Source organism: Mustela nigripes, chromosome 17 (assembly GCF_022355385.1).
Source record: "Mustela nigripes isolate SB6536 chromosome 17, MUSNIG.SB6536, whole genome shotgun sequence".
NCBI classification, from domain to species: Eukaryota; Metazoa; Chordata; class Mammalia; order Carnivora; family Mustelidae; genus Mustela; species Mustela nigripes.
Genome location: NC_081573.1, coordinates 3,958,500 through 3,980,856, shown reverse-complemented (window position 1 = coordinate 3,980,856; position 22,357 = coordinate 3,958,500). Strand labels below are relative to the sequence as shown.

At 51.4% G+C, this 22,357-nt stretch overlaps 2 protein-coding genes across 8 annotated transcripts; both read right to left on the bottom strand.

Moving 5' to 3' along the window:
* Positions 1–82: 82 nt before the first annotated feature.
* C17H19orf84 (chromosome 17 C19orf84 homolog) lies at positions 83–1,314 on the bottom strand. The gene is made up of 2 exons (XM_059382395.1): positions 1,280–1,314; positions 83–620 (listed from the first exon to the last, which is right to left on the bottom strand). The coding sequence occupies exons 1-2, from the start codon at positions 1,312–1,314 to the stop codon at positions 83–85; spliced, it is 573 nt and encodes a 190-aa protein (XP_059238378.1).
* Positions 1,315–13,463: 12,149 nt separating this feature from the next.
* SIGLEC10 (sialic acid binding Ig like lectin 10) lies at positions 13,464–21,770 on the bottom strand. 7 transcript variants are annotated; one of them, XR_009401001.1, is made up of 12 exons: positions 21,529–21,768; positions 21,065–21,448; positions 20,629–20,913; positions 20,326–20,373; positions 19,949–20,233; positions 18,855–18,902; positions 18,477–18,734; positions 18,111–18,395; positions 17,728–17,818; positions 17,398–17,638; positions 14,444–14,765; positions 13,464–13,912 (listed from the first exon to the last, which is right to left on the bottom strand). XR_009401001.1 is itself a non-coding variant. In XM_059383947.1 (12 exons), the coding sequence occupies exons 1-11, from the start codon at positions 21,563–21,565 to the stop codon at positions 14,502–14,504; spliced, it is 2,226 nt and encodes a 741-aa protein (XP_059239930.1). In that variant the 5' UTR covers positions 21,566–21,769; the 3' UTR covers positions 13,464–13,912; positions 14,463–14,501. The 7 variants fall into 7 exon arrangements, 6 of the variants coding, with proteins under 6 accessions (XP_059239930.1, XP_059239931.1, XP_059239932.1 ...); XM_059383947.1 differs by having other exon boundaries at positions 14,463–14,765; positions 21,529–21,769; XM_059383948.1 differs by having other exon boundaries at positions 13,464–13,867; positions 14,463–14,765; positions 21,529–21,769.
* Between the last annotated feature and the right edge of the window lie 587 nt (positions 21,771–22,357).

Genomic DNA, 22,357 nt, shown 5'->3' with positions numbered 1-22,357 from the left:
CATAGCTGAGGTCACCCTGGGCTCCAGGAAAACCCTCCTGGTGACCCTTCTCAGGAGTCTGGGGAGCTGGACTTTCAGGGTCCTAGTACTCTGCCTCCCAGTCTTCTGCTGCAGCAGGCGGCATGTCCTGGGGTGGCTCTTGACCTCGGGCTTCCTTCTTCCCATCCTGACCAGGCAGAGTTGGTGGTGATGTTGGCATCGCCAGTGGAGTCTTGGGGCCAGCCCCAGACCCCCGCGGCCAGCCCCTCTCAGCCCTTCCAGGTTGCCATCGCTGCTGGACCTGGCCCCGGCCTGGCCTGCGCTGGACGCCCCAGCCCCCGCGTCCCCTGGGTGGCCTTGTGGCCATGCCTGGCTGGGTGTTGCTTGCCTGGGGGGTGCAGCATGCCTGGGGGTTGCAGGGGCAGGAGGGCAAGGACTGTTGAAGGGTGTAGGCCCCCAGCAGGGCGCTGTGCAGGAGGTAGGAGAGGGCGTCCAGACGGATGGGGACAGTGACAGAGGCCAAGCTCTCAGGGAGCCCCAGGTGGGCTGGATCTGGGATGCCCAGGGGGAAAGGTGGCAAGGCTGGGAAAGGTGCAGGGGGGCACGGCTCAGTCCTGGGTGATGGCGGGGACAGGTTGTTCCTGGAACGACAAGAGTACAGGTCAGTAGTTCTCACCATCTCTCCGGCCTTCCTACTGTGGTCCAGCCCTTCTCCTGGGAGCCCATTCAGCTCAGCGTCCACCTCTGATTCCCGTGCCTTCTCTCTCTCTCTCTCTCGCTCAGTCTCTCAATCTTTCTCTCATCTGTTTTTTCCATATCTCTTTACAGAGAGACAGACAGCTCAGTCAGGACGTCAGAATCAGACAGAATGAAATTCAAGCTGCAGGCTGCCTCGCTCAAGGTGTGTTTCCAGGTCAATCACTTCCCTGTGCTGAACCTTCATTTTTCACATCTAAAGATGGCTTTTGGTAGTACCAGAGGTGCATAGGCAAGGCCTAGGTCTGAAAAGTATTATTTCTCCAGCTCTATGGCTGTTCCTGACATCTCTGATTCTCCTGGCTCTTTCTTGAAATTTCTCCCTCTTCCTCCAATATCTGTTTCTAGCTGTGTCCCTTCTAAGTATCTTGTTCAGCTCGGTCAGTAAGATCGCTAAGATTCTGTTTCTAACTGATGATACGTGAGCCTTTTTGTTGTTGTTGTTCTGATACTCTCTTTGGGTCAGTCCACTCTGCCTCTGATTTTCTCCGCCCCTTCCCTCGCTGACCTCTGTCCTCCCCATGAGGAAGGTCTTGCGTCTCACCCCTTGGGCCCAGTCCCTTTCTCTTGCTGTTCCATCTTTACAAGGGTGTCTCAAGCGTCTTCTAGCACCTTCGCCACGATTTCTCCAGGGCGCAGGGAGGCGCGGAGGGGTCTGGAAAAAAGTGCCCGGGACTTTGCCTGGAGTGGGGCGTGGCCGGCGGACGTGAAGAGCCCCAGGCAAGTACACCAGAGTTGCAGGATCTAATGCCTCAACCCTACATATCTTAGTCTGCAGGCCCCATCTCCCTGAGACGCAGAAGTCTGGTCCCTGAGCGTCTTCCACGCTCAGACCCAGGAATCCGGACCCCCAGACCTCTGCTTCCTCAGACCTAGACGTCAGGACCCCAGCCCTTTCTTATCTTTCCACCTGTTTCTGGCCTTTTCTTCTGGGGGCCTGATGGTGTTCTTTAGGACCAAAGGGAAATCAGGACATCTGGATGCTCTTTAGGACAGAGGGAGAAGTAGATGGGTTGGAGTTGAGGCAGACGCTTAACTCACCGAGCCACCCACGCGCCCCTCTCTTGGAATACCTTTGTATTCTGTTTACAGAATTTCTATTTCTGTTTACAGAAAAGTTACAAAGTTAATACAGAGAGTCCTCATACAGTCCTCACCCAGCTTCCCCCAATGTTATCTTCTTACATGGTTGCGGAAACTTTGTTGCAACTAAGAAACTAACATGACTATTAGCCAAATCCAGACTTTATTTGAAATTTACCGGTTTTCACACTCAGGTCATCTATTTTCTGTTCCAGAAGCTGATGCAGGTTGACATTTATCATCCAATCTCCTTTGTCTCCTCATTCGGCTGCAGCCTCTCTGTCTTTCCTGACTTTTTACAACCTTAACAATTTTGAGGAATGCTACTCACTTATTTTATAAAATAGAGGTCCATTTTAATTAATAATTCTAATTTATTTCTTTGAGAATTCTAATTTATTTAATCCTCCCTTCACAGATGATCAGACTGTGCCTCAGAGAGTCCAAGTAAGTTTCTCAAGGTCAGAGAGCTAGGAAGTGGCACAAGTGAAATTTGAACCTCAATTCTGTGTTCTTAATGGAGACTCAAGTAGGAGCCAGATTATGTAGGACATGATAGGCTGCAGTGAAGACTTTGGGGTTTGGGGGTGTTGGGTTTTTTTTTTTTTTGTTTTTGTTTTTTTTCATTTTAGAACACTGAGATGGCTTCAAACATTTGTAAGCTGAGGTGTGACATACTTTGACTTATGTTTGAGGAAAAGCACTGTGTCAGCAGTTTGGAGAACAGGCTCTGGTGGAAAGCAAGGGAGCTGATATCCTTCAGGCCAGGAGTGGTGGTGACACCCAAGCAGGGGTGGGTAGGGGAGTGGGGATGGGAAGATATGAACGGATTTAGGATGTTTTTTGGAAGAACCATCAGAATTTGTTGCAGGGCTTCTGGGGGTGATTAATGAAGAATCAAGGATGATGCAAAGTCTCAGATGCCTGAGTGGCTCAGTTGGTTAAGCATCTGCCTCTGGCTCAGATCTTAATCCCAGGGTCTTGGGACTGAGTCCCACATGGGGCTCCTTGCTCAGTGGGATGACTGCTTCTCCTCTGCCTGCAGCTCCCCCTGCTTATGCTCTCTCTCTGCCAAATAAATGTTTTGTTTTGTTTTGTTTTGTTTTTTTAAAGGATAATGCAGAGCTTTTGGCCAGAGCAGTGTCTTTGAACATAATTTTTTTTTTTTTTTTAACAGAACTTCACAATATCCCTCTTTAGGAATGGGAAAGCCCAGATACCCAAGACCTTCCATTTATTGAGTTCTCTGGAATCCACGACCTGTGCTGGGTGATGCTGGTGACTCAGAGACGTCACCTGCCCTCTAAGGAGTCTGTCTTGAGGGGTGGGGGTCAGACACAGAGATGGACGGTAACATTCCCAGGTGATGAGAGCTTGCAAACAGAACAGGAGGGGAGCAATGAGTGATGCTCCTGAGGTTAAAGGGGTAAGGTTGGGGGCCAGGAAAACATTGCTGCGCAGGTGTGGGGCTTCTTTGGGTTTTTTGTTTTGTTGTTTTGTTTTTAGGAAAGGTGGCCTTTGATCTAGAGTGAGTGGGTATTTGATGTAGAAGAAATGGTGTGAGCAAAGGCCAGGTGGCTGGGATTGAAAGGTTTTTTTGTGTTGTTGTTGTTGTTTTTTAAGATTTTATTTCTTTGTCGGACAAAGAGAGCACCAGCAGGCAGAGGGGCAGGCAGAGGGAGAGGGAGAAACAGGCTCCCGGCTGAGTAGAAAGCCCCACGAAAGCCCCACGCCGGGATCGATCCCACGACCCTGAGATCATGACCTGAGCTGAAGGAAGACCTTAACCGACTGAGCCACCCAGGCGTCCCTGGAATGGGAAGATTTTTTTATCCCAAAGCAGGGGCTTTCCTTTCCGGGCGAGCGTGATTAGGCTTCGGGTCTCATCCAACCGTTATGTCCTATCCGGAAGAGGCAGGACTATTTTGTTCAGACGGGTCTCCAAAATGGGGTTCGAATCCCCGCTCCGCCACCGACGAGCGCGGGACCTAAGGCAAGCTGCCTAAGCTTTTCGAGTTCCCTCTTCGCCACTTGGCGCTTCCTGCTCGACTGCAGCAGAACGGAACTGCTTCCCGTTCAATTTACCAAGGACCCGGCGCTTTAAGATCCTCCGCCCGCACTAGAGAGTGGAGGCGGGCTCTTGGGTCTCTAAGGGAAGGTCCTTTCTGCGTCTTCCAAACTGGACAGGCACCTTCTGAACGCGACCAATCAACCCCTGAATCCCGGGCAGCGAAACTTCCGATTCGCTGGGGAACGCAGCCGGCTATACGTTGGAGCTCCGCCCACTCCGTATGCGTAACGCATCGCAAGATAGTCATCCTTGGCTCCGATTGGCGAGTGAGCTCGCGCTGCTTTCGAGTCCCCGCCCCGCTGCCGTCCTGTCGGCGAGCCAGACCTCTTGCTCTTTGATTGGGTATATTTCTGAGCGCTCCCTTGCTCTGTGATTGGTTATGGTCTCTCCGGCCCTTCTCCGGGCCTTTTGCTCCATCGTCCAGCGTCGTCGTCGTCGGATGCCATTGTCACTGTTGTGTGGCGTCTGTAGCATGCTGGGGCGGGGCGGGGGGGGGCGGGAGGCGGTGGAGATCCTCCCCAGGCCTGGAGATGCCGAGTGAAACTTGGAGGGGGGATCCTGCCCAGGGGTCTTCTTGGCCCACGAGGGAGCCCACTGCCTCATCTCCACCCCACCTTAGGATCCCCTTCCTTTCACGTCCCCCACGGGCCTCGGGCAAAGTCCCAAGACTGGACCTTTAGAGCCTCCATTCATTCCCTTAAGTCCTCGCTTCCATCCCCTCCAGGGGACCCTGGGATGCCCTTGGGGTCCCTGCTCTCCCTTGAGCCTTACCCGCTCTTTCAACCCATCCAACTTGGGGGCCCTCAGGAGTGCAGGGTAAGCGTCAGGGCCTCTGGGTCTTGGGGGCTCCTCCCACTGCCGCCCCTACCCTTACATCCTCCCTCTCCCCCGAGTCCTCCCCCCACCTCTCTTCCTTACCCCCTTAGAGACTCTCCCCACCTCTGGGGGCTCTGGCCTCACTGCATTCCTCCCAGCCCAGGGGTCGCTAGACTTTTACCCAAGAGTTACCCCTTCTTCCTAAAAGAGTCCTGCAGACTGAGGAGTGGTTCCCAGCCCACAAGGTCAGGATTCCCCCCCCCCTTGTTGTTTATGCCTCCCCTCCCCCAACTTCTAGGCCCTTCAGAAAGGAGATGGGACCTCCCCACCCTCAGGAGTCCAGCCTCCTCTCCTTCTAGCCCCTTTCCCCTTCCTTCCCAGCCCACCATCCCCTTGGGAAGTCCTTGAGCCCTGTAAGGGGGGACAGCCATTCTGAAGGCCCCCACTCCTTCAGGAGATCCCAGGTGTCCTTCATATCCAGGGGGAGAGGGTCTCCAGGGACATGTCTGCCTTCAGACCTGTATTTCTTCCCCTTCTTATTCCTTAGGGCCCAGCCCCTCACTGCCATTCTCCCCTCCCCCAACCCCATCTTTCCAGGTGTTTTATTGACACTTCTGAAATTCAGGAGGTCATCTGTAGGACACCCTTACACTTTCATATACCCACTCCCCCGACCTGAGGGTCTTCTCTGCCAGCTCCTCTGCTGGGTTCCCTCCCTTAGACATCCCACTGTCTCCCTAGGACCTCTGTCCTCACTGCTAGCTCTCTCACACTCAGGATGCCCCAGGGTATCTTTCTCGTAAAGGGGGTCATTCCTGCCCTGTGAACCTCCCTCTTTCTTGAGGCCTCCCTTCTCACAGCCCTCTCCCTGCACTGTCAAGAGGTCTGTAAAATTCAGGGTCTCTCCCTTCTTTGGAATCGCCCCTTTCCCTTTGCCATACATTTGGGACGATCCTTTCCATTGTCATCTTTTTTCAGGGTTACCTGCATTCAGGGGGGTCACCTGGGGAGCTCCCCCACATTTGGAGAACTCCCACACAGCACTCCCCAACTCAGTGACAGTCCCCTCAGCCCTCAGAGCAGAACCTTCTTGGTACAGAGAGTGATTCTCAGGGCCTCCCTTAGCTGCAGCAGCTTCCCCTCTCCTGGGCTTCCTCTTACACTCCCAGAAGACCCAGCATCTTACCCCCATTCTTCCAACTTTCTCCCACAGTCACTGTCCTAAGACCCCTCTTTCCTTGGTTTCCCTATCATCTCACTCACTTTTAGCATCCCTGAGTCATCTTCAGCATCCAGGCCATCAATCCCAGGACCTCCTGTAACTTCCACCTCATCAGCATAACCTCCTGCACTCTCCCCTTCCCCCCACACCTGGGCCTGCCTGCTCTTGCCCTCACACCTCCCCCAGAATTAACCTTGGGGCACTCCCAAGGATCTTCTCCTCACACTTATCACAGATAGAATTCCCTCTCTTGTCCGCTTGGCCTTAGGATTCTCAACCTTCTCACTCCTTCCCAGCCTCGTCCAGACTCTAATTCACACTCCAGGTTCCCAGTACCTTTGTCTCATACATGGGAAGGGCTTTCCTGCTGGCTTTCATGAGGAAGTGGAGGATCCAGGTTACTAGGCTCCCAGTCAAACATGCTTAGGTCAGCAGTCACTGCTCAGGCCTGCGTCCCACATTGGGCCTTGGAGCAGGGCACTTTCGCCCCAACCCTGTGGTGGCCAGAGTGCTTGGCAAGAGGTTACTGGAGTGAAGGGGTCAGATTTGTGGGCTAGGTCTGAAAGGAATCCCCCTAATGCCATTTGGCTATGAATGATTTTCAGACCACTTGAAAGTTGAGATTTGCTAGAAGCGTCTGCTAAAGTGGCAGTGGGAGTCTGTAGGCCTAAGGGTCCCAAAAGGGAGATTACGTAGACATGTTCCCTTGTATTATCTCATGTAAACTTTACGAACATAATCTTTCAAAAAGTGCTTAATATGTTTTATATTTATATTCATATTCTTTTAATACAAGTAAATGAACTCTTTCTGTTGTATAGTTCCAAATTTTGGACAAACGCATCAAATGCATAGCCATGTAACCATGACGACCACCAAGACACAGAATACTTCTCTCATCCCCCCTCCCAAATTCTCTTGAGTTGTCCCTAAGTCATAATAACCTAAAAGACACAAAACAAACAAACAAAAAACCAGTATCTTCTGGAGGGCAGTTTGGTCTTATCTAACAAAATAAAAAGGCACAGCCCCTTAGACCTGATGATACTACTGCATGGGGGTTACCTATACATGGATTAGTTACCCCCCCATTTGAAAAAAAAATTTTATTTATTTATTTGAGGTGGAAGAGGGGCAGAGAGAGGGGGAGAGAGAATCTCAAGCAGGCTCCCCACTGAGCACAGCACCTGACTCAGGGCTTGATCCTAGGACCCTGAGATCATGACCCAAGCCAAAATCAAGGGTCAGCCACTTAACCAACTCAGCCACCCAGGCACCCCTAATTACCCACCCCTCACACCATTTTACTGACCAATAAACAATGCTCAGAGAAGTCACTCATGTCATTTTGGCAAACATGCAACAAAACCAGCCAAGATAAACTTGTTTTGATGCCAGAGCTTTGTCTTCTTCTGTATGCTGCATTCCAGACCAGCGACAATGATGATGTCACAGCGGGAGAAAATAACACATTTTTTGAAAACTTGGAGGTAACTGGACTCTATTCCAAGTGGCTTTATCTAGTCCAATCTCACAGCAGCCCTAATAGGTATTATTCTCATTTTACAGGTGAGGACACGAAGGCACAGAGAGGTTAATGTCTTGCCCAAGGTCAGAGCTGAATGTATGGCCTTTCTGAGCTATTCTGGCTACCTTCCTTCTGAGTTTTTATGTTCTCTTGGAGCAATTTGAGGAAAATGAAGGGATTTTTGAGATGACAAATTAGGTGGAAATCCACCAGTAGAGAATGAGATCTACTGAAAGCTGCTGGGAAAGAAAGTGTTGAAAGCAGGCTCAGAGAGAACAGGACAGGATACCTGTGATGTAAGATAAAAAATGGTAGTCCAAAGCTGGTATGCGTTGTACAATAAAGATTTTGTCAGGCCTTTGTTCCTGGCTCCTGGAAGGGAACCTCTAAAACTCTTGCAATTTTCTGAGCTACAGAAGTGTCTTTGATATTTACGACGGGCCCTGAGACCACACCTAAGTTTATGGTAACAGGGCGACTCACGGTGGGACCCTAGATGGTTTGAAGGTGGGGGCTTTCCATGCTGGAAAGACCAACCATGTCCTTAGGGCTTTGGGGCTTTGAGCCTTGTGACGTCAGCCTGAACCCCCTGGGAGGGAAAAGGGTCTAGGGACTAGGGACTGAGTTCAACCACATCATGTGACCAATGATTCAACTCATTATGGCTACATTAAAAAAAAAAAAAAAACCACTAAAAACTCTGGACACCAAGGCTCAGGTGAGCTTCTTGGCTGGTGACACACATCCACATGCTGAGAAGGCAATGCATCTTGAGGACACAGAAGCATCACAGTTGGGACCCTCCCTGACCTCCCCCTACAAATCTCATTTGGCTGGTATGAATTTGTGTCCTTTCTTATTTTTTAAGATTTTATTTATTTATTTATTTGAGAGAAAGAGGGACAGAGAATGAGTGGGGGAGGAGGGGCAGAGGGAGAGTAAGAAGCAGCCCGATGTGGGACTCGATCCCAGGACCCTGAGATCATGACCTGAGCCAAAAGAAGACACTTAACCGATTGAGCCACTCAGGTGCCCAACTCACCTGTAGCCTTGATTTTATCCTTATATAATAAGTCAGAAAACATAAGGAAGAATTTCCCTGAGCTTTGTGAGCTATTCTAGAAAGTTATGAAACCCAACAGAGGGTAGTGGGAACCTCCATCTATGGCCAGTCCATCAGAAGCGCAGGTGGCATCTGAAGCAAGGGAGAGGGGCACCCTCGTGGGACTGAGACTGTCCCCTGTGGGATCTGATGCCACCGCCAGATAGGCAGTGTAAGAGTGGAATTAAATTGTAGGACACCTACCTGGTGTCAAAAAATGGCTCAGTGTGTGGCAAACGCATACCTCTGGGGTCGGAAGTGAAATGTAGTAGCTGCATGGGAATAAAGGAGAAACACATGGGGCAGAGAGAAGGGCCACCGTTCTCATGTCAAGAAGCAAAGGAGTAACCAGAAAACTTCACTGAAGCCACCAAAGTCCTCATAGTTTTGCCTCATGAAAGAGCCAGTCTTTGGACACCTTCCACCCAGGACACAGCCAGGATTAGCCAGAGAAGCGGCTTCAGCCCACAAGAGGCCACTGCTGTGGCCAGTTGGGTCAAGAGTCACTTGTCCCCATGCCTCTTCCAGGCCCCCAAACTTTGGGGAACCAGGGCTTTAAGTGGGATTAGAGAAAAGGTGTGTCTGGGGTGACTGGTCTCCCTCTCTTCTCCGAGGAGGCAAGTCCCAGCTTGAACCTCCACTGGATAGAGAGGGAAGCTGAGGGGAAGGTGTAAGGAGCTGTAATAATCAGAGTTTTAATAACCAGAACTGACTGGAAAGTTAGGGTATCTGACAAAGCTGAGACACCATTAGGGACTGAGAATAAATGTTTTGACAGAGAATGATTGCGTCAGTGATCAGAAACATAGAACAGTTTATTTTTTAAGATTTTATTTATTTATTTGACAGACAGAGATCAAAAGTAGGCAGAGAGGCAGGTAGAGAGCAGAGAGCTCCGATGTGGGGATCGATCCCAGGACCCTGGAATCATGACCTGAGCCAAAGGCAGAGGCTTTAACCCACGGAGCCACCCAGGCACCCCTCATAGAATGGTTTTTTATTTATACTTCCTGGGGCCGATAGTCCCTGGTTAATTAGAGGGGGTATCTGGCAACACAGAGAATCTATGCTGAGACTTCTGCCTTGGAGCCTGCCTTCACTCTTATTTTCATTTACACGACTTTGCCTTTCCCCAGGGTCCCAGGTAACCGCCCCATTCCCTCCAAGTCCAGTAACTACTGCAGAAGTCAGGACCTTAGCTCACATAGTTCAAGGTTATGACCTTGGTCAAACCTGTTGCCCTAGCAACACACCCTTTGAAACTTCCCAGGTCACAGCAACTTTGAAGGACGACTCTCATGTCAGGATCTGGGGGTTCAGGGGGGAAACAGAAGCTCCCCAGCATCCTCCCCACCCCAACCATGGTTCAAGGAATTCATAATGTTCAGTGCTTATCCATTTTAGGACCTGTCTGACTCTGAATTTCACTTCTGCCATTTCCCCACGTGGCCTTAGGCAAGCCGCCTTTATAAAATGAGGTGGTTGCATTGGGGGATCCCATTCGGAGTTCTTTCCCTCTGTGTATACTGACTCCTAGTGGCCAACTGCAGTCCTTGCAGCTAATTTACTGTTGAATTTTACGCAGTCCCCAGCCGGCTGCAGCACTAAAAAGCATGACAGAGTAGGTGTCCCAACCATGTATATCATCAACCACCCAGTAACGACCCCATCAGGGCTCCTAGGATGACTATGGAGGAAGAACAGAGAGAGCATGGAAGACAGTGAGTTCTCGTATCTTGTTCTCGCCCTTGCTCTGTATCTTATTCTCCAAAGCTATTTGCATTCCCGCTGCAGATTGGAGCGCCATGGCTGAAGCAACTAGGCAGGCTTTTACAAGCTGATAAGATTTAAAATATTATAGTTGCCATTAACAAATGTGAGATCTGGGTCTCAATAAATTCTCTCTTCTTTTGAATCAAAGAAGAATACCTCCCCCTACTTAAATAATCACACTTAGGGATACTCAGATTATCATAGTCAATGTATGGGGGATGGTTTGCAGTTTGTGAAGTACCTTCATCTATGGTTTCTATTCAGTCATTACAACACGACTTTGAATAGGGGTATCTCCATCATTTCCATACACGGGGAAAAAGTCACTTGCCTTCACTCAGTCGGGAAGTAGGTGGTAGAATCTGGACACAGGTACAACACCTTTGTCCTTGCCCTGTACCACAGTTGCACACCTCTTTATAAGACACCCTCTGTCCAACCATCCACCAGGAGGCTGCTTTAGGGTCATGACCAAGAGCCTGGGCTCTAGAGTCAGATTGCCTGGGATTGAACCTTACTAATCATGTGTGTGGTATGGTGCAGGCCTATAACCTTTTGGTTGCTCAGTTTGCTCAACTGTCAAACAGAGTTAATAGTATCTGCATAAGGGAACCCTTGGAAAATTTCAACTCAAAATCTCCCCCTCCCTTTTTTCCCCTTAAAGATCTTATTATTTATTTGAGAGAGAGAGAGCATGAGTAGGGTAGGTGGGGGAGAGGGAGAAGGAGAAGCAGCCCTGTGGTTGAACAGGGAGCCCAATGCCAGACTAGATCCCAGGACCCTGGGATCATGACCTGAGCCAAAGGAAGATCCATAACCGCCTGAGCCACCCAGGTGCCCCTTTCCCCCCTCCTTCCTCCCTCCCTTCCTCTCTCTCTTTCTTTCTTTCTTTCTTTCTTTCTGTCTTTCTTTCTTTCTTTCTTTCTTCTTTCTCCTTCTTCTTCTTCTCCTCCTTCTTCTTCTTCGTTATTTGCTATGTAGTGATCTTCTGGGAACCAGAGTGATTCTGTCACCAGGAGATCCTTCATACCACAAAGCTCAGGCCATTTCATTGACAAGAGGGAAGTTTTATAAGCTGTGACTAATAAAAAGCAGAAAGTTAGGAGCTGTTCTTCAGTTTTCACATCTGACCCTAGTCATAAGCATTATTACCTGCTAACTTCTTTGTAATATTTATATTAGAGAAAAGTCAGAACCTGCGTTTTAGTGGCTCGAATGAGGAAAAAAGCTGTGATTGAACATGAGCCCTGTTCATGTTCATTTCAGATATAAAGAGAGGAGAGCCTGTCACCTCATCTTGGGAGGAAGCTGTGTTCAGACTATGTCCATGCAGCTGGTCACTGTTGATGATTTCTTTGTTTGTTTTTTTGTTTTGTCTTCCTAAGAGTATGGTGGTGGGGATGGGAAGAAGGGAAGAAGGATGTTCATCCTTAAAAAGATGAACAGAATTAGATAAGGAAATCTTGGGATACCTGGGTAGCTCTATCGCTAGGCATCTGCCTTCGGCTTGGGTCATGATCCCAGGGTCCTGGCATGGAGCCCCACGTGGGGCTCTCTCGCCAGCGGGGAGCCTGCTTCTCCTTCTCCCTCTGCTGCTCTGCCTGCTTGTGTACACACACACACACACACTCTCTCTCTCTCTTTGTCAAATAAATAAGTAAAATCTTTTTTAAAAAAAAAAAGAGTTTCGGGGCGCCTGAGTGGCTCAGTCAGTTGGGGGTCTGCCTTCAGCTCAGGTCATGATCCCAGGGTCCTGGGATCAAGCCCCACATTGGGCTCCCTGCTAAGCAGGAAGCCTGCTTCTCCCTCTCCTACTCCTCCTGCTTGTATTACCTCTCTTGCTAACTCTCTCTGCGTCAAATAAATAAATAAAATCTTAAAAAAAAAAAAGAGTTTCTGTATTGAGTGGGTTAAGCATTAAACAAAGCACAAAGTGAGGTAAGCAAAGTGAGGTAAGCGTATATATGTCAGTCAACGGTACAAACATTTCCACAGATATAGGTGTGGAATTTGAGAGGGTTTAGCTGAAGAGGGGTTATCTCTGAACAGCCTGTTATTTTCTCCCTTGGGACACACAGCCTCAGGACCCCAGCCCAGCACCCCTCCCAGGCTTGGAAAACATATCCACCACCAGCTTCTTCCCTCCCCAGAGTTGTAGCCTTTTGAAATCATATGCCTTCCCTTCTAAACTTTCCTCTGCTCTTTAGCTCTTACCCCCGTTCACTATAAATTTGGTCAGAGATGGGCCTTTCATGCCTCAGTCCCTCCAAGTGCCCTGGATTCCCGCCTGGGGGTCCGAGTCCTTTTCACTCAAGAGCACCCCCTTCAGAAGGGATTGCGAAGCAGTGGGGAAAACTGGGATTAAGAGCCAGACAGCCTTTGCTGAGGTAGGTGGCACTCTTGCTTCCACAGATTTCTCCTGTGTGGCTTTAGAGAAGTTAGTTCACCTCTCTGAGTCTGACTTCTCCACAACAGGGATGCTCTTTACTGCACACCAGCTGTTACCGAAGGAGGTAATTGTTTATAACTGGCTCGCAGTGTGATACATGGTAGATGCTCAAAAATGTTATTTTCTCCTTCCTTCCCCTTCCCTTTCTCTTATTATTTATTACATGGCAACTTAACCAGGGCGAGTTCCTTGAGAAAACTCTCTTTGACCTCCGTACCTATTTTTCTGCATTACGCATAACCTCTTCTGCTTTATCTGTAATTTTTTTTGTTTTGTTTTCCAGCTCTCCCTGTCTTCCAAGTGTGTAATTTAAAACTTTTTGAGGGGGTTGGGAAGAGGAGCCTGGGTGGCTTAGTGGGTTAAGTGTCAGACTCTTGGTCCCAGCTCAGGTCTCCATCTAAGGGTCATGAGTTCAAGCCCCACATCCTGCTGCAGCCTACTTTAAAAAAAAAAAAAAAAAGATTTTTTTTAATGCAAAGTCCAACATCTATTCTGGGCTCCTCAGTTTTCTGCCTGTTAAGTGGTAACCATGCCCCAAGAGAGCTTTCGGAGAAGCATATAGAATTCTGATCTCTGGGGAAGGAAGAAGGGAAGGAACGCGTCTGTTCTGAGAAACAGACCCGTTTTCTCTCTTCACCAGCCCGTTGATTCAGAGTACATTCTGAAGTGTTTTGTTGTTGTTGTTTAAGATTTTATTTATTACTTGACAGAGAGAGACACAGCGAGAGAGGGAACACAAGCAGGGGGAGTGGGAGAGGGAAAAGCAGGCTCCCCCCCTACTGAGCAGGCAGCCCGATGCAGGCATGATTCCAGGGGGATCACGACCTGAGCCAAAGGCGGACGACGCTTAACGACTGAGCCACCCAGGTGCCCCTTAAGTTTTTTTTTTATTCCACTTGGAAAGCATTTCCACTCCCACGACCCTCATGCGTTTGCTCTTCCTGGGTTGGAGAAGGCATCTTCCCCTCAACCTCCATCTGGTGTCCTGGCCCTGAAAGACCTCACTCTGGGGACTTCCTGTCTTGTCACACAGCTAGTCGTTGTGACTGCTCTTGAACTCATTCTTGGCATCTGCTTCTGTTCCTCTTCTGTAGAAGAGCAAGTATCTCAGACTCAACTCTGCCAAACATAGGCTGTGAACATACATAAAAGAATGCATGGTCCAATAAAACTTTATTTATGGACACTGAAATTTGAATTTCATATCATTTCCACACATCACAAAACATCTTTCCTCTTTTGATTTCCCCCAACCACTTATTTTTTAAGATTATTATTTTTTTAATTTTTATGGTTAATAATCTCTACACCCAGCTTGGGGCTCACACTTGGGGCTGGGAGATCAAAAGTCACAAACTCTTCCCATTGAGCCAGCTGGGTGCCCCTCCCCCCTACCTTTTAAAATGTAAAAAGCACCCCTGGCTCAAAGTTAGGCAGAGGGCCAGACTTAGCCTCTGAAGTTAGCTTGCTGACCTCACAGAGCAGTAGTTTAATTGTCTTTAAAGGCCCTCCCACCTTTGAGAAACTGTGGCAAAGCCAAGACTTTTCCTTGCCTCTCAGAATAGTGTGCTCAGGTCTGGGATAGGAGAAGCCATCCTTGGAGGACGAGAGAGAGAGAGAGAGAGAGAGAGAGAGAGAGACTGCCTGGTGGCTCATTTTCTCACCCTCTCCAATCTGCCTGACCTGGGTCCCAGCCCTGCCATGCCGCAGCCCAAGACAGCCTCAGTGGAACTTGACGTCTGTGTACTCTGAGTGGGTATCCTTGGGCTCCTGGGTCTCTCGTGGTCTGAGGCCTGAGAAGTAGAGGGTTGCATAATGGAGCTCCTCTTGGTTATTCTGCGATTCCGAGGCTTGAGTGAATGATTTGGGTCCTGGACAAGTGTGGGCAACAACATGGAGCTCCTTCTGGTTCTTCAATTCCAGGGAGTGAGCACCGGGAGGAGGGGCTTGGGAAGGACTGCGTGGTGCGGCTTTCTGATTCCGAGCCTGAGGGGAAAACAACCATCCTTCATTCAACGGCTGCTCGAGAGCTTACCATGTGCCAGGTGCCTCGAGAGCTTACCATGTGCCAGGTGCCTCGAGGACCTGGGGGTTGATTACATCTTGGGGCAGGAACAAACAGTAAATAACGTCTGTGTGGAGGCCAAAAAAAATAAGGCTGTACACACCTCAAGTCTAGCCCTGACATAAGTACAGCCATCTTGGCAAAGCAAAAGCTGGCACCTTGCACCCCCTCTCTACCTGCTCCCCTCCCCTCGGTAGTGTGTGTGACATCCCTCAGCCACCCCTGGCTGCCCTAAAAGAAAAACACATAGTTAACTTGCAGAGATCACAATCCTGCAAGACAGGAGTCTCCCTCGGTTTACAAATGTCCTAGTGATCTACAACAAAGAAGCTATCTTATCAATAGTCCAATTTCCAGAGGCAAGTAACTCAGTTCCTCAAGCCCAAATGTCGCCCTCCCCTCCATAAAAACTGAAGGAAGCTGAGGCAGAAGGAAATGTAAATAACGTTAAATTTCTTCTAAACCTAAATCTCACTAACAAGGTTACTTGATAGGAGAAATGTGAAACTTTATCTCTAAATCTCCAAGATAGTGTCAGCGATCATTCCCAAGCATATGACCCACTGATATACATCTAAAGGGTCTCATAAGAAGATTTTTATTATTGGTAATGAATAACCTTTTCCCCAGACAACAGCTAGTCCCTCAAGGTCCTGGAGACCTCGCTTCCAAAATTCTTTAGACTCTTACATCATTCATAACCCCCTTTGTCCTCACCCACCGCAGAGTCCACCCCTACTCCGCCTTTAAAAACTCTGACTATAATCTAGTTCAGGGTCCAAGTCCCTACTCCGCTGTGTCGGGTATACTTGGGCCCAAGGTTAAGCTTGCTGAATAAGCCCTCGTGTGATTGCACTGGTGTTTGGCTCCTTGGTGGTCTCTCAGATGTGAAAACTCGGGTATAGCAGGGCTTAAGCCACCCGTTCTGTGGTTCTTTGCTGTGGCAGCCTGAGCAAACAAACACAGGCAGATTCCTGTGGCCACCACCACAGTCAAGACGAGAACTGTCCCATTGTCGCAAAGCTCCTCGCTTGCTATTCCTTTATGGTCCTCATCAGCCTCCTGTCCCCAGCCCAGGCAACTATGAATCTGTCCTCCATCTCTACAATTTCACCATTTTCAGGGTGTTATAAATATGGAGTCATGCACATATGACCATTTGAGGTTGGCTTTTTTTTTTTTTTTTTTTTTGCCTCTAAGGTTTTTCAACCAGTAGCTTCTCTTGTTTGTTCCTTCCTTTTTTTTATGACTTTAGATTTTATTTATTTGACAGAGAGAGAGCACAAGTAGGCAGAGAGGGAGAGAGGGAAAAGTAGGTTCCCTACTGAGTAAGGAGCCTGACACAGGGCTTGCTCCCAGGACCCTGAGGTCATGCCCTGAGCCGAAAGCAGATGCTTAACGTACTGAGCCACCCAAGTGCCCCTCATTTGTTCCTTTTGATTGCTGAGTAGTACCCCATGGGGGTAGAGGTACCTGTTTGGGCTTGTAAAGGATAGCATGCAGGAGAAAGAGAGACTGGCGGTGAGAGAGGAAGCAGGGGGCATGCACAGGAAATGGGTGGTGCATGGTCGGGTGTGGGGTGGGAGAAGTGGTTTGGGCATATTTTGAAGGGGATTTGCTGATGGGTTAATTGTGAGGTGTGGAGAAGAGAGGAGCAAAAGATGACTTCCAGGATTTCAGCTTAGGCAGCAGGGCGAATGTGGTGCTGAGATGTGTGCTAAGATGGGCCGGGGGGAGGGGAAGCCTACAGGGAAGAGTTAGTCTTAAGTTCTGTCTCAGGCAGGCTCAGTCCAAGATGCCTGTTAGACATCCAAACAGAGGTGCTGCCTCAACAATCAGCTGTCAGTCTCAAGGTCAGGGGTGAGTTTGAAAGATGTAAATTTTGGAGTCATCGGTGTATTAATGTTCTCTCCTGAAACTCTCCAGCATCTGTAGAACACTTGCTAGATGCCAAGTACTATTCTAAATGCTTTACAGTTACAGTGAGCATGGTGAACCCTTAGAACGATCCTAGGTGGAAGAAAAAAAGAAAAGAAAGAGCATGATCCTAGATAATAAGTATTACTATTTTCCCCCATTTTATAGGTAAAGAAACTAAGGCACAGGGAAATTAAGAGATTTGTCCATGAACGCACGATGATAATACCAGGACTGAACCCAGACCAGCTGACTTCAGAGCCCTGCTCCTAATCACTAAACACACTGCCTCTCGACAATATTAATAATGATCACATCATTAGTTATAATCAGTAACATCATCAGAGTGGTAATCATGGTATGGCCGCTCCATTTTAAGCAAGTACATGCATTCTAATCCTTGAACCAACTCCCGGAAGGAAGCAGAGGGAGAAATGGAGGCTCTGGGGGAGCGACCGATCTGGTCAAGGTCTCACAGAGAGTAGGTGCCAGAACCAGGACTTGAATCCAACACCTGCTCCTTTTCCACCTTGACATCCCTCGGGGGAAACATTGGGACAGGACAGGACAGGACAGGAGAGGGGCCAGGGGAGAAGTCTGAGTCGAGAAAGCACAGGCAGCCCAAGAGCAACTCACCAGGGGGCCAGGGTTAGGGAACACGTTGATATAGTCCAGGATTGTGCTTCTCCGTGCAGGCCTGGGCCTCGGCGGCATCCCTGCCTGGGCCGGAGTCCCAGCCTGGGCCAGAGTCCCTGCCTGGGCCAGAGTCCCCACCTGGGCCGGAGTCCCAGCCTGGGCCAGAGTCCCTGCCTGGGCCAGAGTCCCCGCCTGGGCCGGAGTCCCAGCCTGGGTCTGTTTCTTCCTCAGAGTCTTCCTGCTGGGGAAACAACCAGCATGTGCCCCTTGGAACCTCACCAGCCCCAGCCCCACACACCAGCCCCACACACATTCTGGCTCCTCACTCACATGACCAGGAGGAGGCAGAGGAAAAGAAAGGTCATGACGCCAGTTCCCAGAAATGCTCCATTGGAGAATGCTTGTGAGACGAGACCCTTATCTGCACAAGGAAACCATCGGCCATCTCTAAGCCCCTCCCATTAACCTGGAGCCTCACACCCACCTGCCACAGGGCAATCAGGCTTTCAGCTCCCTTCCCAGACGTTTTATCTGAAGCCCCTTCTGTCCAAGTCTTGGAAACCCTGGGGCACCCCAGGCCCAGATGACAGGACTTCCAGTTTAGATTTCCCTCTGCATCCCTAGCCACAGGGGCTGAGTGCCCTTTCCCAGCTCCTGCTCTAACCACAGAACCTTGGCCCCTGCCCCATTCAGCATCCAGTTGGCGTCCGGACCTGGGAGCAGCAGGACTGTGGCGCTCTGTTTCCCGTGCACATTCCAGGCCTCACAGGTGACTCTGAGGCCAGAGCCCAGCGGCCCACTGAGGCTCAGGGAGCTGTTGGCCCAGGGCCCCGCAGAGTTGGAGGTGACGGTCCAGGAGGCGTTGCTGTGGTTCCCCTCCAGCAGCTCCTCCCCCAGCCGCCAGCGCAGGGTGGGGGCCGGCTGTGCTCGGGAGGAGCAGTTACAGCGCAGCCCCTCGACCTCCCAGGAGCAGGAGGGGCTGAGCAGCCGCGGAGGGTCTGCGGGAGAAAGGGGAGGGGTTGGCCGTGTCTCTCCTCTCCAGGCCCGGGCAGCCTGCCCCCAGATGTCCCCACACTCACAGACCACAGAGAGATGCAGGGAGATGTGCTGGGAGCCCAGTGCGTTCTGGGCTTGGCAGGTGAGGTCTCCTTCATGCTTCATTTGTATCTGAGGGAGCTCCAGGATCCCAGGGTCTGCGGGCTGGGAAGGGCTCAGAGTCTGTCCCCTCAGGACCCAGCTCAGCTGGGCTGGGGGGTTGCTGTGGGTGACACAGAGCAGACGCAAGCTTTGGCCCTCCAGGACTGGGAGGGATGTGCCATTCCCGAGGTTTTCCAGGACTAGGAGAGGAAAGAGACAGGACAGATGCTCAGCTGAGGGCACAGGGGCGCCAACATTCCAGACACTGAGGCCTCCAGCATGGCCCCATGAGGCCCTGGTTTCTCTGGTCCCCTTCCTACCTGTTCTATTTGCATACAGGGTCATCACTCTCAGGTTCTCTGGGGCATCTGAAACAGACAGGGTTCTGGCTTTAGACAAGGGGCTGCCCTCTGGACAGAGAACCGTCCTTGGAGACCAAGATGGCAGGATGGGGTTGAGGGGGTGGGGCCGGGGGGGGGGGCCGTGGATTGAGTCACCAGCTGACCAATTCTCCCCTGAGTGGCCCAAGGGAATAGATAGGTAAGGAGGGCTGGCATCTGTGATTTGTGGTTTATAATAAGAAATATCTGTTTGGTCTCTGTCTGGTTCCTAAAATCCTTGGAATTTCCTACATGATGAGAGTCATAAAGGTGTCTTGATATTAATAACAAACCCCTTTCCACCATACCTGGATTTATGCAAATGAGGCGATTTTTGGAAAGCACCTCCGTTCCACCCCACCCCTGACTTCCAGGGAAGGGAGAGAGGCTGGAGGTGGAGCCAGTCAGCAATGGCCAGTCATTTGCTCAATCCTGCCTTATTGAAACCTCCATAAAAACCCAAAAGAACACGCTTCGGAGGGTTTCCAGGTGGGTGAGCACGTGGAGGTGGCAGGATCAGGGTGCACCTGGAGAGCGGCCATTGCCCCATGCCTGCCCACCCCCCACCCCACCCGTGTCTCTTCCACCACCTGCGTCTCTTCCACCGGCTGTTCCTGTTCTATCCGCTTGTGGTAGCCTGAGACCATCAGTAAAATGTTCCCGAGTTCTGTGAGCTACTTTATCACATTAATTAAATCCGAGGAGGGAGGGTGTCACGAGAAACTCCAATCTATAGACGACGGTTGGTCAGCCTGGGCTTGAGGCTGGCCTCTGAAGTGGCGGGGGGTGGTCTTGTGGGACTGATCCTCCCCACTGCGGGATCTGACTCTGCCTCCAGACAGAGTGTGGTGGAGCTGAACCCCTAGAACGCCTAGATGGCATCAGAGGACTGCCTGGTGGTGTGTGCAGGGGGAGCCCACATCAGAGATGGAATTGGAATCGTCAGCCCCAAAAGGCCTGGGACCCTGCCCCCAGCCCCAGCCTCCTCATCCCTCTCCCTTTCTGGAAACCAGGGCCTGGCAGGTCACACTCACACTGCACAAAGAGGTCCAGGGTACGGCTCCGGGAACCAAGCCTGTTCTCTGCTTGGCAGGTGTAGCAGCCCGAATCCCCAGGCTTTACCGCCGGCAGCACCAGCTCCAGGGTTCCAGAGCCCCCGGGGTGGGACCTAGAGAGGACCCGGTCCTCCCGGGCCCAGCTCAGCGTGGCTGGGGGCTGGCCGTCAGCAGCACAGAGCAGTCGCAGGAACTGGCCTTTCTCAGCCTCCAGATGTGGGCTGTTGCCCTGGGGCTCCAGGGCTGGAAACAGCAAGAGAAAGGCTGCAGGGAGGAACAACGTCTCCCTCACCCTCCTGACACCAGCTTGCCCTCCTGCCAGGACTAGCCCCCTCCCTGCCCCAGGTCCTCTGTACCTGACGTGTTGACTCGGGAAACGCTGATAGCCAGGTCTTTGGGGGCATCTGCAACAAGATTGAGAGCTGACTCTGGGGAAGAAGATGGGGTTCCTTACAGTCTGAGAGAACGCCCGCGGGATGGAGGCAGGGAGAAAGTGGGACTACCCTCTGGACACAAGTGACAAACATGCGCTGAGGCAGTGTGCTGGGCACCTCACTGGCCTCTCTGGGCTGCCCCCACCACCACCAGCTGCTGCATCTCTCCACCTGCACAACCTCCGTGCCCATCAGCACACTCCGATGCCCCGCCACCAGACTCACAGGCGACATTAAGTCTGGCGGTTCTCTCTGTGCTCACGCCCTTCCTGGAGAAGTACACACGGCAGGTGAGGTCGGTGCTATGGTCCTGGGGTCTCGGAGTGAGAGTAAGCACTGAAAAGTAGGAGGACTTGGGTCTGGGCCCTGGGGCGGAGACGGCGTCCCCCAGCCAGGAGAAAGTAGGGGCTGGACATTCCTCAAAGTTCCAGTTAAACACACAGATGACTGCCACCGGACGTCCTGGCTCCAGGATCTCTGGGACGTAGACATCTGGCTTCTGGGTGAGGTCTGGGACACAGAGAGGGCACATGGGAGCCCCGGAAGGGGATGTTGCAGGGGGCGACCCCTGGTCTGTTCCCCACAGTACCCCCTTCCCACTGGGCAGGAGGTGGGGGATGGCAGGGAGGAGGAGAGGCCCCACCCCCGGTCAGTTCCGCACCTGTCACTTGCAGATTGAACTGGTTTCTTACAAAACTGTATTGCGCGTAATAGCCTCTCTCCACCCGAAAGAAGTACCATCCCGAGTCTTCCATCTGGGCCTCTCTGATCAGCAGGGAACAGCTCCGGTTCTGGGGATTGCCAATGAGCTGGAATCGGTCCCTGGGCACGGTCTGCACTGCTCGATTCGGGTTGTTTGTGGCCACTGGCCTCCCGATGCTCGAGTCTGTCCCGGTGAGGAACCAGTAGCCAAGAGCGGGGGTGTCCTCTGTCCAGCCAATCGGGGGGTAGGAGAAGGTGCAGGGCACAAGCACACACAGGCCCTCCTGCACAGTCACCTCCTTCTGTACTTGCAGTGAGAATCCCCGGAACTGAGCCAGAGACCCTGTGGGAGACAGAGGTTCAAGCTCCAGCCCCTGGCCCCGGGCCCCCACCCAGGCCCCTTCTGGCCCTTGGCCCACTCACCACCGGACAGCAGGGCCAAGAGCAGCAGTGGGAGCATCTCTACACAAGGAGGCCCTTGGGCCGGGCCCCCAGACGCTGGGACAGGCAATGGGCGGGGCAGAAGGGGAAGAACCCGGCAGAGGAAGCTGAGCCCCAGGCGCCTGATGCTGGGCCCCACATGACACTCCCCGACCTTGCCACTCCCCACCCGTGCTCATCCACTGGGACCCAGTTCTTCCCTGGGGTGCCTGCCGGGTGCACAGGACTGCAGAGCTGATCCTTCCGGCAGTCACCTCCCCAGGGAGGGAGTGGAAGGCCTGTGAGGCTGTGAGGCCGTGGGGCCGGGGCCAGTGGAGGGGAGGGGCTCTCCCCCTGCGCCCTGGGTCACTGGGGAAGCAGAAGTGAAAGTTCACAGTGAACCCTTCTTCAGACAGGGGCCCTGGGGATGGTGGTCAGTGCAGAGGTGGCTTTTGGGGGGATGGGGGAAAGGCTGGTCTAGAAATTTAGAATGTCCAGCTAAAGTCTTTTTGTTTTTTAATTTTTTTTTTTAAAGATTTTATTTATTTATTTGACAGAGATCACAAGTAGGCAGAGAGGCGGGCAGAGAGAGAGAGAGGAGGAAGCAGGCTCTCCGCTGAGCAGAGAGCCCGATGCGGGACTCGATCCCAGGACCCTGAGATCATGACCTGAGCCGAAGGCAGCGGCTTAACCCACTGAGCCACCCAGGCGCCCCTGTTTTTTAATTTTTAAAAAGATTTTATTTGAGAGACAGCAGGAGAGAGAAAGAGAGAGAGGATGAGCAGAGGGGAAGGGTGGGGGGCGGGGGGGAGGTGTGGACAAGAAGACACAC